This window comes from Salvelinus fontinalis, chromosome 6, assembly GCF_029448725.1.
Source record: "Salvelinus fontinalis isolate EN_2023a chromosome 6, ASM2944872v1, whole genome shotgun sequence".
NCBI lineage: Eukaryota > Metazoa > Chordata > Actinopteri > Salmoniformes > Salmonidae > Salvelinus > Salvelinus fontinalis.
This window is the reverse complement of record NC_074670.1, coordinates 61,176,343-61,192,045: the sequence shown is the minus strand read 5'-3', so window position 1 is coordinate 61,192,045 and position 15,703 is coordinate 61,176,343. Positions and strand designations below refer to the sequence as shown.

At 40.2% G+C, this 15,703-nt stretch overlaps 1 protein-coding gene across 2 annotated transcripts in view; it reads right to left on the bottom strand.

Annotated features, from left to right (window-relative positions):
* Positions 1–15,703, bottom strand: part of LOC129858247 (follistatin-related protein 5-like) — a 225,506-nt gene that overhangs the window by 65,574 nt on the left and 144,229 nt on the right. For both annotated transcript variants that reach the window (XM_055927333.1, XM_055927334.1), the window contains exons 5-6: positions 7,895–8,091; positions 4,789–4,909 (exon numbers count right to left, since the gene is read on the bottom strand). In XM_055927333.1, coding sequence (XP_055783308.1) covers positions 4,789–4,909; positions 7,895–8,091 — 318 coding nt within the window. The remainder of the gene's footprint in view (positions 1–4,788; positions 4,910–7,894; positions 8,092–15,703) is intronic.

Sequence of the window (15,703 nt, the reverse complement as noted above, 5' to 3'; positions counted from 1 at the left end):
CTGATGGCAGAGTCAGGATTTGGCATAATCAGCATGAGTCCATGGCCCCATCCTGCCTAGTGTCAATGGTACAGTCTGGTGGCGGTTGTGAAATGGTGTGGGGAAAGTTTTCCTGATATGTTAGGTCCCTTGATACCAATTGCGCAAGGTTTGAACGCCACACCTTTTAGAATCTATCCCCCAAATAATATAGGTTGTTCTGGAGGGAAAGGAGGGTCCGACCCATTACTAGATGGATGTACCTAATAAACTGGCCACTGTGTGTATATCATATTGTCACGCCCTGGCCTTAGTTATCTTTGTTTTCTTTATTATTTTGGTTAGGTCAGGGTGTGACATGGGGGATTTATGTGTTTTGTCTAGTCTAGGGGTTTTGTATGTTTATTGGGTGTTTTCTAGTCTAGGTGTTTGTATGTCTATGGTTGCCTAGATTGGTTCTCAATTAGAGGCAGCTGTTTATCGTTGTCTCTGATTGGGAACCATATTTAGGCAGCCATATTCCGTTGGGTATTTTGTGGGTTATTGTCTATATGTAAGTTGCCTGTGTCTGCACTTGTTTAATATATAGCTTCACGTTTGTTTGTTGTTTTGCATAGTTTGTTTAAGTGTTCTTCGTTTCGTTAAATAAATAGAGGAATGTATTCTTATCACGCTGCGCCTTGGTCCTCCTCTCTTCATCCAAACGACAAACGTGACACATATATATTATATATTAATCATAAGCTTTCCAATCCTATCCAATATCACAGAGAGCTCTGATTGTAATAAATTCAGTCAATTGCAATGTTCTGGAATTATAGTTTACATATAGAAATTCAGTCCACACTTCAGGTAATGACTTCTTACTAATCAATAATCAATATAGTACATCACTGATCAAGTATATCGTGAAATGTTAAGTCATGCAATCTCATTTGATGTCAAGGAATATATACATTAATGGACTACAAGATACAAGACTACAAGATTCACTAAAGGCATGTGAATACGCAAGCTATTTTTGATAATGGACCAAACTTCTGGAAGACAAGACATTCTTGTATCCTATTGTGAAACAGCGAGTACTCTTCTACAAAGGATATATCCTGTTAGAATTGGTTCCAAGTTGCAAAAATGCAATTTGTCATGGATTTAAGTTAGAAATGATGTGAAATCCTCCCGTGGGTATTGCTAAGGCCCAATTGGCTATTGTCTCAGTACCTCAAGTGATTTTGAGGATATTTCCAGGGGGAAAAAAGATGGAAAATAGAAAGAAAAAAATTAGGTTAAAGCATTTCAAATCTTTCTAATAAATAACACATTCTGCAAAAATCACACTTTTGGAAAATGGATCCAATTTAACAGCACTCCTTGAAGCCAGTGAGCAGAATGTTCCACGGGAGCTTGTCGTGAGAAAGCATGACGATCCATTAATTGTCAATGCGCCACGAGCGATGAATAACACCAGAGTTGTCTTAATGGAGGCAGGCAGGCCCAGAAACCATTTTCATCTGCCGCTGCCCTGAAGAAGACAAGGCTGTCTCCTTTGGTTGTCTAATAATGATCCATAGAGAAGAGCCAGAGTTTAAGTAAACTAATTTTTTATCTTTGCAAATCCACATTCAGATCGAGGCATTTTGGAGCTCATAAGAGTAGGCAAATTAAAGAACAAATAAGCTGCTGAGATCGTTATTATGTTCTATATGGAGAAAGAACAATACTTGTACTGTTTACTTAACTACCAGCATGAATAACTTCCATCGCTGACATCAATGTGGTTCATTCCAAATAAAAAGGGATAACTGATTAACATAGGCTATTGAGGTGTGAATCCTCTTAATAGATGATACGCCATATGACATTAACTGGTATACCCTAGACTTATATAACTTGGCCTGACGTTTTCCACACCGATTTCCACACCGTGTACGTCCCAAATGGCATACTATGCCCTAGTTAGTGCACTACTTTTGACCAAGGCTCATAAGGGCCCGTTCAAAAATTGGTGCACCATATAGGAAATAGGGTGCCATTTGGGATGAAGTATTAGACTGTGCAATGGCAATCCACTACGCAAAACATAAGTGACACCTTTCAAAGCCGTGGGGTCTATCGGCCTGTCACCAACCATCAACCTTTGGATCGATACTTCAGCCACTGACTACTACACACAGTCACTGGCAGACAGCAACTGACAGACAGACAGCCACTGACAGACAGCAACTGACATACAGCCACTGACAGACAGTCACTGACAGACAGTCAGCCAGGAAGAAAATAAAGCATGTACACCAGCAGCTCTTTCCTTCTCCTCATCTAAACCCTCTAATATTTAGTGTTTGATCCTACAATCAAGACTTAGCGATACAGTGACATCTGCAACCTTGGTATTTTACCATCCCCACGCCCTAAGGTGAAGGTGACATCAAATGTACAGGATGTGAATGCCTTATCTGTCCTAAACCCGGAGTGCATTACATTCACCAAATTATTCAAGGATGACAATACATAAGACTATCTGTAGTGTGGCAGACATAATTTCATTTCTATCAGGTACTTGGTCTAATTAAAAGCCATCATTCCTGCTAGATATTTACCTTACTGCTAGCTGAAGCGATTGATTTTTATTTTCTTGAATATGGGATGGAGTCAATGAATTATGCATGGACGTTAGTGTCTTATCTTTAACAGTGACAAACAACGTTGCTGTGATTTGAATATTCCAAGTTGTATGCAAGGCCTTATTAGCAAAACAGACACACATCCTGTGTAAGAGAAGTCCCGTTTTCATTGGGATTGTAGGCTAGTTCTGCATTTACTGCTGTTATTTGCAAAATGGTACTATATTGCTAAATATACTGAATCAACAAATGTACTATACAAGTAATCTTATGGATATTATATTTTAATGGAGTGCATTGAACTGGAAAATAGGACTCAAATAACATTTAGTTGTGTAGTTATGTGCTACACGATCTGAAGCGACAGTAGTCAGCGCCATCATTGAGGTTCACTAAACTTTTTGTTTATCTTCTTACTTTTTACATTCACTTACATAAAACATCTGCAACAATAAATTAAAAAGAGTAAAGTGATCACAAAACCTTTTGCAAGGCTGGTGGTATTTAAGGCTTTGGTATAGCGGCTATCTTTACTGTGGTAAAGGGAACACAGAGGCATTGTATTCATAATGCACATGAAAGCTGGAGGTCTGTAGATTTAAAGGGTTTACCTGGTCAATATAATCCTAACTGAAAACTGTTTCTACCTCTGGACGTGTAACACATTCTTAGCCTTATCTGAATTTAGCTCTGGGTGAAAAGAGGGCATTCAAAAGGACTATGAATGCTAAGGGACTGAAAGGCTGGAATGACATTCAACTCCATAGTGTATAGTAGGTTATCTCACATAGACTAAGAGACGGCTAAATCATATCAAGCTCACCATTGCTTGGTTGAATCCTACAGAGTAAATGGGCAGGAGCATTAATACACGTTGTGCAATTTCATTCATTTTATCAAACAGGGTTCATGCTTTCTCAGTCTTATATTTTATTGGTTTGTCATGAATATTAACTAAGTAAAAGAACTAGCTGCCATAGACAGGGAGAAAGAAATACCAAAACATGGGAAAGAAGAGGAAGAGAGGTTAAGAGAGATGCTCTACCACCAAGGAGAGACTCATAGAAAGTCTTTCATATTCTTTACATTCTTCAATTTCAGCCTGAAGAAGCTTGGGGGAGGAGTTCAAAAAATTAGTAGTTGGAGCTAGTGCAGCTCAACTCGTCAAGGAAGCTAAGCTCTCCTCAGATTTTACCCATCTGACTTGGAGGGGAACAATAGACTGTGCCAGTTTGTTATTTGCTCTTGTAACTTTTCTTGTCTGTCCTAGAAATGCTTTATATTCAAAGAGCTGATGAGCAACCAATTTTAAAATTGGAACGTCATTATGTATTCTTTATCTTGGCATCATGTTTCAACCCCAGAGAAATGTCAGAGGATATTGAGCAAGCCGGAAATGTCAGACGGGAATGATTTGAGAAAGGGAATTAGGCAAGAAAATGTAGCGCAATATGTCTTCATGTTACTTAGGTTGGCGAAGAGTAACTGTCATCGTTATGTTGTACTAGCGATTGGGGGTTTGGTTTAAGCTCTGTCAATATTTTCTCTGTGGCTAGTTTTATACAGTGACACTGACTCAATATTGAAACTAATGCATTTACCCATCGCTCACTACTAGGTTACGACGTTGGACCCAATTTTCCAAGAATATAGATCAAATTGTTCAGTAAATATCTGCCAACCACACAAGTCATTTTACCAGCGAAATAGCAAAGTAAAGGACTTTGCCATTATAGTACCCTTAAATAGCCTATGATGAATTGTAAATCTCCCACAATTAAAGCTCGAGCGATGAGAACAAGTGTCTGGTCATTCAGAGAGATATTAACAACCTTTGGTACTGTAACTATTGTATAGGAATGTATAAAAAATGTCCGACCATGGTTTTGAGTAAACAGTAAACATTGTAAACAGTTTTATCCACTTTTCTGTCCCATAAAGGCATAGGTTGCTTATAAAGCTTTTAACTCTATGTGTCTGTGAAAGCATGTCTATTGTCCAAGTCAACACAACCTGTGGAGGGTATTATTCTTCAAATATCCTTGTCAAAAAAGTAAAAAGTAAATGGTAATGCATAGAAAATAGAAAAATATACACATGGCACTCAAATACACACTTGAGTATGTTACACAACCTTACCGCCCTGCATGACAAAACATAAGCATTATCAGTTGATCCTGCCACTCACCGAAAGCTGTATAGAACTCGTCCTTTGTCAGGTGCTCGTCGTCGTTGATGTCGGTGTATTTGAGAAGGTCAAACAGGGTGCACTCAGAGACCTCCTTGAACAGACCTTCCTGCTTGATGACCTGCAACAGAAAAATGCATTGAGACCTGGGCCAGTATGTAACTAATAGTTAAAGCTCATTCTAGACCTGGGCAAGTAGGTAACGTCTAGACCTTGACTAATATGTAACTTACAGATAAAGCTATGTCTAGACCTGGTCTAGTATGTAAGTTACAGTTAAAGCTATGTCTAGACCTGGTCTAGTACAGTTAAAGCTATGTCTAGACCTGGTCTAGTATGTAACTTACAGTGAAAGCTATGTCTAGACCTGGTCCAGTATGTAACTTACAGTTAAAGCTATGTCTAGACCTGGTCTAGTATGTAACTTACAGTTAAAGCTAGACAGTAAGTCTAAGTCTGGTATTTTGGGGTCTGTGGTTTGCTTTTTTCTTGTACCTTTTCCCCCCATCTCCATTTTTTGGTGCTGAAACCTGGGAACCAACCATGGAACTGGGATTTCTAATGTTACAGCTTGGAGCATGCAATGTAACACGATCAATTCTCTTTCTAAGTATGTGGTTTCTAACCTAAACTCAATTTCACATTTAAGTTTGAACTTGATTGTCTATTGATCTCTTATTTCTGGAAGTAAATATGCTGAGGAAAACACTTTTCATGGTGCAAAGACCTGTTTTATATAAGGTTTGAAATAAATCACATCTCGGGGCGACATTCACTCATCCATCATTCTAGATCAGCTGTCATAAATCTTGACAAAATATTACTGCTTAATGAATCATCCACTACTTTGTCTTTTTCCCTGCAGCGTTGGCTATGCTTTCTGAACACTTATTGAACTAAAAGTGTAAGCTATGTAGAATGAGCACAATTTGTTTGATGATTGAACCTCATTAGTTGCATTTGAAAATGTTCTTTAAGCCAGCTGTGTATGATAATGCACTAGAAATGTATTTACATTGAGCTCTGTCACTTCACAATGCATTACAACACTTGCTAAAAGCATTCATAAAAGTCTATGTCTCCTTTTAGAAAATCTATAACAATACTTGAATGGCAATTGTATACATTCATAATGCGTTACCTAGGCACAATTGGTTCAGAGAAAGTATTATCAAAAAACGTGGTATTCCAAATTATTCTCTGCCTTCCTGATTGGCCCCATGGCAGATGGTTTGACTAAGGGAGATGGTAATATCAGAGTGGCTGTGTGTCACCCCAGTCTTTGATGATTCTCACACCATCTCTTAAATGTTTTATGTCCCGGCCTGAAATCAAACCATCTTTCCCATGCTCTGTAGTTGATGTTCAGGTTGGATGTACTGGCAGAATCGACCCATCTGATTGCAACAACATAAAGAAGGGGATCAGTGTCTGAAGATTGGGTGGAGGGAGTGCACCACCCCCTCCACCCAGACACGCACACACACACACAAGCATGGAAGTAGACAAACACATACCCACACATAAACACACACCATGCCAAGCCTGAACCTTTTAACCAAACTAAAAAAATGACACACATTATGTTAGAGAAACAGCTGTAACGTGTGTTTGGAATGCAGCCACAGTCCGTGTCAAATTAACACCCCATTTACAGAGGCGACGGGACATTAGACAGTCAGTCAAATGTAACACCTCTTTTACAATGAACAATTACACAAATAGCAGACTCGTAAACGAGGTCTGAAATTATCGGTCACATCAAATTTGTATAATTTAACATGGCAAGAGTGAAGAGCGAGGAAATTAGTTATTTTACTGATTGAATTCTCGGCCATAAGTGACCTCTGTGATATGACATAGATTAAGGTCAACTGTGTCAACGTCTGAGATTCAGAATGAATGACTGCGGTGTGCTTTTGTAAACAAGACATTAAAAACTTTGCCTTAAAATAGCTACAACACGTTTATACTGTATACCGTATGTACTGTGTGTCAACATCACCATATGCCTCAAGGTTTAAGAGAGACTGTAGCATTTTCCTGTGAGGAATGCTTTAAAACCAACATGGCGTTACTCAATCTGTGCAGTGGATGTTTATGGACAGACTGACATTCAAACACTTGGATAGACGATGGCTCATAGCTTGGTGTCTAGCCCTCAGTGTCATCCGTAGTTTAATACCTTTGGTATCTATGGTTACTACCTAAAGCAACTTTCCAATTTGTCAACGGGGCATATTTGCATATTCAAAGAAAGCCTAACACTTTATTTCACCCACTTTGCATTGATTTGTGCTCTCATCTCTGAGCTGAAATCCTCGCTGTTATGTAAAAAAACATGCAAATGATATGAAAATATAGTTTAATAATATCAGAGCTGTTGGCAGTAATCAAATGGGGCACTTTGTATTAAAAAAAAAGTGAATGCATAAGAATATGAATCTAGTTTCCTCTCTCAGACCATTCCAATAGATTCTGGCGGAATCAGAGTGCCGCTGGATATATTAGTATGAAACTGACCCGAGGGCAGTTGAAAGGTTATTTAAACCAGCAGTAGTTGCTTACCTATTCATTATTTAAATGCATGGCATATAAACTAGTCCTCAGGTATTGTGAGACATGTATTTATTATGCGTAAAATGTCTTCCTTTCTCATGAAAGCATCTCAAAGCTCCCTTTTCAACCACGCTTTCTGGCAATAACAGCCAAAGCATTCTCCCATGAGCGGAAAGTTCCTTTGACTTGGATTATTATATTTCGAAAGATTTAACGGCAACTCTTTGCACCTCGCTTTACGAATTAAAGACAAAATGAAGGGAATTAAAGGGAAAATAATGCTCAGGGCATTAAGATGGCTCATAGTAAACTCCTAGTATAGTAAACACAATGTTTAGGTTCTGTTTGTTTAAGCTTTTCAATTCAGGGAAGGTGCGATGGCATGGCTACTGACATGTGGGAGAGACATTTACTGTGGCTTTATAGTCTACCCTGATGTCCACACTTGTGACAGTTCGCTACTCCTTGGTGTGTAGCAAACACAATGTTGGGATGTTGTTGGTTTTCCCTTTTCTTTGACATCCAACTCCCACCCTCATCTCCTCACCTGTGATAGTTCACTGCTGTCTACTCTCCTGCTACCATCGGCGTCGAAGCGCTTAAACACAACATCGACCAGCTTCTTCCTGGTGGCCATGTTGTTTTTATGGCTCCCACGGTTGCCAGTTGCCATGTATCTCTGGTCATACATGTCCAGAATCTTGGTCTTCAGCCTCCGGTAGTCACTCAGTCTGCAGTTGTCATCTGAGGAACAACAACAAGAGAGAATAAGTTAGTGTCTAACATTTCTGAATCATGTAAGACACATATTAAGTCAATGGGCACACCTGTGTGCTAATGAGTCTCTGTTAATGCAGAATATTTAAGGTAAAAGCTTTCACGAAAGGAGTTGTTTGAGTTAGAAATGTCAGTTATGTCACTTCATATGTAAACCACACAGTACATTATGCAAACAGTACACTGTAATTCAAATGTCAGATGCCTTGTTTTCCACATAATATGTAAAAAATAATTACGTGAGGCAGAATTATTATTATTTTTTTTCTGGTTTTAATTTAATTTAATTTTGGTCTCTGCCAAGGGAGTGTTATTAAGCTCTTAACTTTACCATATTTCAGATATCAATTAATTATGTTAATATTCTGATCAAAAGCATTGCCATTCAAATCATAATAGCAACAACCTCACATGATCAACTCTATTTCGATTTTAAAAAAGGTGTACTTTATTTTTGTCAAACCAACCTGACACATTTAACCTAACTGTCGAAATACCACCAGGGAATACCTAACACTCATTAAACTTCATCCTGGAACACACTGTTTTCTGTATTGCATGTTCAGGGGGGGGGGGGGGGGGGGGTGCATCAGCATTGTAAGTGTGCTAAATGGCAATGCTTTGAATGACTGCTTTCCCTAAGACGACATCAACAATGACTTCAATCTTACAGCATTGCACCAACAAAAAAGCCACATCAACATCAACAGAAAGCCATCGATGAGCGAAATCATTGCTCAATGTCAAACACCAGCTCACCATCAAAGCAGACTCGTCAAAAGAGTCAACTACAATAAATATTTAGCATAGAAGAGTTACGAGCAAAAAATAATGACTGGAACTTGTTGTTCCAACAAATGACATATAGTAAAACTTGTTTTCTTGTATGTAGAGAAGTGTCACTCTCATAATGACAGTTCCATTGGCTGTTGTCAATTACGAAACACCTGAGTAGACTTTGCTTTCATCCAATCCAAAAATAAAATAGTAAAGTATGAAAGTAAGGTTGAGGGAATGTTTTGAGTTGCTTTAGACAAGTGTTCTCAAAAGTGGCGTAACACATTCAGTAACAGACAGTCATCTCAAAGCTGGAGCCTTCATAGACACAGCCTCTCCAGTACTGTGGCATCACCTGTTACAGTCTGTGACTGTGCACCATTTGGCCGCCAAGCGCCGCACATCATGAAATTGCCTCATTTTTGACAAGCCTTGGTGACAGAAAAGCTGCCTTCCTCAGAAATGGCCGAATGAATAAAAGATAAATGGCTGCTAGCCCTAGCCCAGGGGATATGAAGGTCAGTGTCATCAAAAGCCCTGGACACACAGGGACAGACAGACCGACAGACAGACAGACAGACAGACAGACAGACAGACAGACAGACAAATGCACAAGTATGCATGCACACACACAAACAAACGCACGCACAAATGCACACATGCACTCACACACATACACTTACGGATAGACAGACACACACAGACCTATTCCGCACTAGCCATTACCATGAGCCCGTCCTCCCCATTTAAGTAGCCACCAACCTCCTGTGATACAGACATGGACACAGACACACACACACACACACACACAGGCATGCAGGCAGGCAGGCAGGCAGGCAGACAGACAGACAGACAGACAGACAGACACACACTCACTCTCTTTTTATATAATACAAACACACACAGGTACAGACAGTTGTGATTATTCATTAAAGGGATTCTTCACTATTTTGGCAATGAGGCCATTTATCTACTTTCCCAGAGTCAGATGGACTTCTAAAATGCAGTTTGAAGGAAATTGCTAACTTGCGCTAGCGCAAATGCAAACTTTTTTTGCGCAATGTCTATGGGTATCTGCTTGAAAGGACTTCCAATCATTGCGCTAATGCTAGTTAGCATTGTCTCTTCCTCCTCATTTCCAAAATCCCAAAGTATCCCTTTATAGGGGGCGCCCTTTTCACTTCTGGATAAAATTGTGCCCAATTTAAACGGCCTCGTACTCTGTCCTAGATCATATGATATGCATATTATTATTACTATTGGATTGAAAACACTCTGAAGTTTCTAGAACTGTTTGAATTATATCTGTGAGTAAAACAGAACTCATTTGGCAGGCAAACTTCCAAACAGGAAGTGAAAATTCTGAAATGGGTCTCTGTGAAAGGCTTCGCCTATTCAACTGGCTTTTATTTATCGATATGCATGCACTTCATACGCCTTCCACTAGATGTCAACAGGCAGTGGAAGGTGGAATGGGGTGTCTAGCTTGATCTGAGGTCGAATAAGAGCTTTTGGAGTGACAGGTCCGGTATTTTCTTTGTCTTCGAAGGTGCGCGGGGGAGCTCGACATTGTCTTCTGAAAAGTGTTCGGTATACACAGCGAATATCTCTGGCTCTGATTTTATTTGATACATATGATAATAACATCATAAAGTAGGTTTTTTCAACCGAGTTTGATCAGTTTATTCAACGTTTATTGGGACTTTTGGAATTTTCCGTTCTTTGCGCCAAGAGAGGATGGGAATGTTAGCAACCTTGGCTAGCATTGTGGCGCGAATTCGACAGAAGAAATGGACATTCTAAAACCAAACAACGATTTATTCTGGACCAAGGACTCCTTGTACAACATTCTGATGGAAGCTCAGCAAAAGTAAGAAAACATTTATGATGTTATTTCGTATTTCTGTGTAAAATGTTGACTTCTATTCTCCGCCGTGTTGGTGAGTGCTGTCTCACAATAACGCAAGCTGTATGTTATGGTAAAGTTATTTTTTTAAATCTAACACAGCGGTTGCATTAAGAACCAGTGTATCTTTCATTTGCCATACAACAAGTATTTGAATGTAAAGTTTATGATGAGTTCTTTGGTCAGATTAGGTGAGTGTCCAAAATATCTCAGGAGATTCTGGTGAATCGTTGCTACGTATTCACAATGTATAACCAGGATTTGTAGCTATAAATATGCACATTTTCGAACAAAACATAAATGTATTGTATAACATGATGTTATAAGACTGTCATCTGATGAAGTTGTCCAAAGGTTAGTGATTAATTTTATATCTTTTGCTGTTTTTTTGCGAAAGCTACCTTTGCGGTGAATAAATAGCTTTGTGTGTTTGGCTATTGTGGTAAGCTAATATAATTCTATATTGTGTGTTCGCTGTAAAACACATAAAAATCGGAAATATTGGCTGGATTCACAAGATGTTTATCTTTCATTTGCTGTACACCATGTATTTTTCATAAATGTTTTATGATGAGTATTTATGTATTTCACATTGCTCTCTGTAATTATTCTGGCTGCGTTGGTGCTATTTGTGATGGTGGCTGCAATGTAAAACTATGATATATACCTCAAATATGCACATTTTCGAACAAAACATAAATGTATTGTATAACATGTTATAAGACTGTCATCTGATGAAGTTGTTTCTTGGTTAGTGACTAATTTTATCTCTATTTTGTCGGTCTTGTGAAAGCTACCTATGCGGTAGAAACATGGTGAAAATATGCGGTTGTGTGTTTGGCTATTGTGGTTAGCTAATAGAAATAAATAGTGTTTTCGCTGTAAAACACTTTAAAAATCGGAAATGATGGCTGGATTCACAAGATGTTTATCTTTCATTTGCTGTATTGGACTTGTGATTTCATGAAAATTATATTATATGATATCCCTGTCCCGTTAGGCTAGGCTATGCTAGTCAGCTTTTTTGATGAGGAGGATCCCGGATCCGGGAGAGAGAAGCGGTAGAGGATATTATTATAGCGTCTAGTGCCCCAGCTATGTTATTCTAGTGTCTAGTTTAGCATCAATGTTATTCTAGTGTCTAGTTCCCCAGGTATGTTGTCTAGTGCCCCAGCTATGTTATTCTAGTTTCTAGTGCCACAGCGATGTTATTATGGTGTCTAGTGCCACAGTCACGTTATTGTAGTGCCTAGTGCCCCTGTTATGTTACTATACTGTCTAGTGCCCCAGCTATGCTGTCTAGTGCCCCAACAGATCCACAGGTGATTTAATCTCAATCGCACTCCACACTGCCCTTTCCTACATGGACAGAAGGAACAGCTATGCCAGAGACCTGGCAGTGTGATTCCAGGACAACAGCCTCTCCCTCAATGTGAGCAAGACAAAGGAACAGATCGTGGACTACAGAAAAAGGAGGGCCGAACATGGCCCCATTCACATCGACGGGGCTGTAGTGTAGTGGGTCGAGAGTTTCTTTGGTGTCCACATCACCAACAAACTATCATGGTCCAAACATACAGTCGTGAAGAGGGCACAACAACGCCTTAACCCCCTCAAGATTCTCAAAAGATTTGGCATGGATCCCTAGATCCTCAAAAAGTTTGACATCTGCACCATCGAGAGCATCATGACCAGTTGCATCACCGCCTGGTACGACAACTGCTCGGCATCCGACCGTAAGGCGCTACAGAAGATAGTGCGTACAGCCCAGTACATAGAGCCTCTTCAAACTCAGGAGGCTAAAGAAATGTGGCTTGTCACCTAAAACCCTCACAAACTTTTACAGATGCACAATTGAAAGCATTCTGTCAGCTGTATCAGCGCCTGGTACAGCAACTGCACCGCCCGCAACCGCAAGGCTCTCCAGTGGGTGGTGCATTCTGCCAAAAGCATTACCGCGGGCAAACTACCCACCCTCCAGGACACCTACAGCACCCGATGTCACAGGAAGGCCAAAAAGATTATCAAGGACATCAACCACCCGAGCCACTGCCTGTTCACCCCGCTATCATCCAGAAGACGAGGTCAGTACAGGTGCATCAAGGCTGGGACTTAGAGACAGAAGCTGTTTTTCAATTTCGAGGCCATCAGACTGTTAAAGAGCAATCACTAGCACATTAGAGAATGCTGCCTATAGGCATAGACTAGAAATTACTGGTCACTTTAACTTCTTATGGCTGCAGGGGCAGTATTGAGTAGCTTGGATGAAAGGTGCACAGAGGTGCCCATAGTAAACTGCCTGCTCCTCAGTCCCAGTTGCTAATATATGCATATTATTATTCGTGTTGGATAGAAAACACTCTGAAGTTTCTAAAACTGTTTGAATGATGTCTGTGAGTATAACATAACTCATATGGCAGGCAAAAACCTGAGATAAAATACAAATAGGAAGTGGGAATTCTGAGGTTGGTTGATTTTCAACCAAGACCCTAATGAATACACAGTGGGATATGGATGAGTTTGCACTTCCTACGGCTTCCACTAGATATCAACAGTCTGTAGAACCTTGTCTGATGCCTCTACTGTGAAGTGGGGCCGAAGGAGACAGGAATTAATCAGGTCTATCATGACCTGACCATGCTCTGACCATGAGCGTTCACATGAGAGGGAGCTCTGTTCCATCGCACATCTGAAGTCAATGTAATTCTCCGGTTGGAACGTTCCTGAAAATTTCTGTTAAAAACATTCTAAAGATTGATTCAATACATCGTTTGACATGTTTCTACTGACTGTTACGGAACTTTTTGACATTTCGTCTGCTTTTAGTGAACGTGCTTCCTGACTTTGGATTTGTTTACCAAACATGCCAACAAAAATAGCTATTTGGACATAAATGATGGACATTACCGAACAAAACAAACATTTCTTGTGGAAGTGGGAATCCTGGGAGTGCGTTCCGACGAAGATCAGCAAAGGTAAGTGAAGATTTATAATGCTTATTATGAGTATTGTTGACTGCACAATTTGGCGGGTAACTGTATGGCTTCCTTTTGCGGCTGAACGCTGTTCTGAGATTATTGAATATTGTGCTTTTGCCGTAAAGCTTTTGAAATCTGACACAGCGGTTGCATTAAGAACAAGTCTATCTTTAACTCTATGTAAAACATGTATCTTTCATCAAAGTTTATGATGAGTATTTCTGTTATTTGACGTGGCTCTCTGCAATTTCTCTGGATATTTTGGAGGCATTTCTGAACATGGCGCCAATGTAAACTGAGGTTTTTGGATATAAATATGAACTTTATCGAATAAAACATATATGTATTGTGTAACATGAAGTCCTATGAGTGTCATCTGATGAAGATCATCAAAGGTTAGTGAATCATTTTATCTCTATTTCTGCTTTTTGTGACTCCTGTATTTGGCTGGAAAAATGACTGTGTTTGTCTGTGATTTTGCAGTGACCTAACATAATTGTTTGTGGTGCTTTTGCTTTAAAGCCTATTCGAAATTGGATACTTTGGTGGGATTAACAACAAGATTACCTTTAAAATGGTATAAGATACATGTATGTTTGAGGAATTTTAATTATGAGATTTCTGTTGTTTGAATTTGGCGCCCTGCACTTTCACTGGCTGTTGTCATATCATCCCATTAACAGGATTGCAGCCATAAGAAGTTTTAAGGAATGGAACACTAGCCACTTTAATAATGTTTACATATCTGGTTTTACTTATCTCATATGTAAACTCAGCAAAAAAATGAAATGTCCCTTTTTCAGGACCCTGTCTTTCAAAGATAATTCGTAAAAATCCAAATAACTTCACAGATCTGCATTGTAAAGTTTAAACACTGTTTCCCATGCTTGTTCAATGAACCATAAACAATTAATGAACATGCACCTGTGGAACGGTCGTTAAGACACTAACAGCTTATAGACAGTAGGCAATTAAGGTCACAGTTATGAAAACTTAGGACACTAAAGAGGCCTTTCTACTGACTGAAAAACACTAAAAGAAAGATGTCCAGGGTCCCTGCTCATCTGCGTGAACGTGCCAAAGGCATTCTGCAAGAATGCATGAGGACTGCAGATGTGGCCAGGTCAATAAATTGCAATGTCCGTACTGTGAGACGCCTAAGACAGCACTACAGGGAGACGGGACAGACAGCTGATCGTCCTCGCAGTGGCAGACCACGTGTAACAACACCTGCACATGATCGGAACATCCGAACATCACACCTGCGGGACAGGTACAGGATGGCAACAACAACTGCCCGAGTTACACCAGGAATGCACAGTCCCTCCATCAGTGCTCAGACTGTCCGCAATAGACTGAGAGAGGCTGGACTGAGGGCTTGTAGGCCTGTTGTAAGGCAGGTCCTCACCAGACATCACCGGCAACAACTTTGCCTATGGGCACAAACCCACTGATTTGGAGGTGGAGGGTCCGTCATGGTCTGGGGCGGTGTGTCACAGCATCATCGGCCTGAGCTTGTTGTCATTGCAGGCAATCTCAATGCTGTGCGTTACAGGGAAGACGTCCTCCTCCCTCATGTGGTACCCTTCCTGCAGGGTCATCCTGACATGACCCTCCAGCATGACAATGCCACCAGCCATACTGCTCGTTCTGTGCATGATTTCCTGCAAGACAGGAATGTCGGTGTTCTGCCATGGCCAGCGAAGAGCCCGGATCTCAATCCCATTGAGCACGTCTGGGACCTGTTGGATCAGAGGGTGAGGGCTAGAGCCATTCCCCCCAGAACTTGCATGTGCCTTGGTGGAAGAGTTGGGTAACATCTCACAGCAAGAACTGGCAAATCTGGTGCAGTCCATGAGGATTTCTACTATACCTTGCATTACTCATCTCATATGTATATACTGTTTTCTATACTATT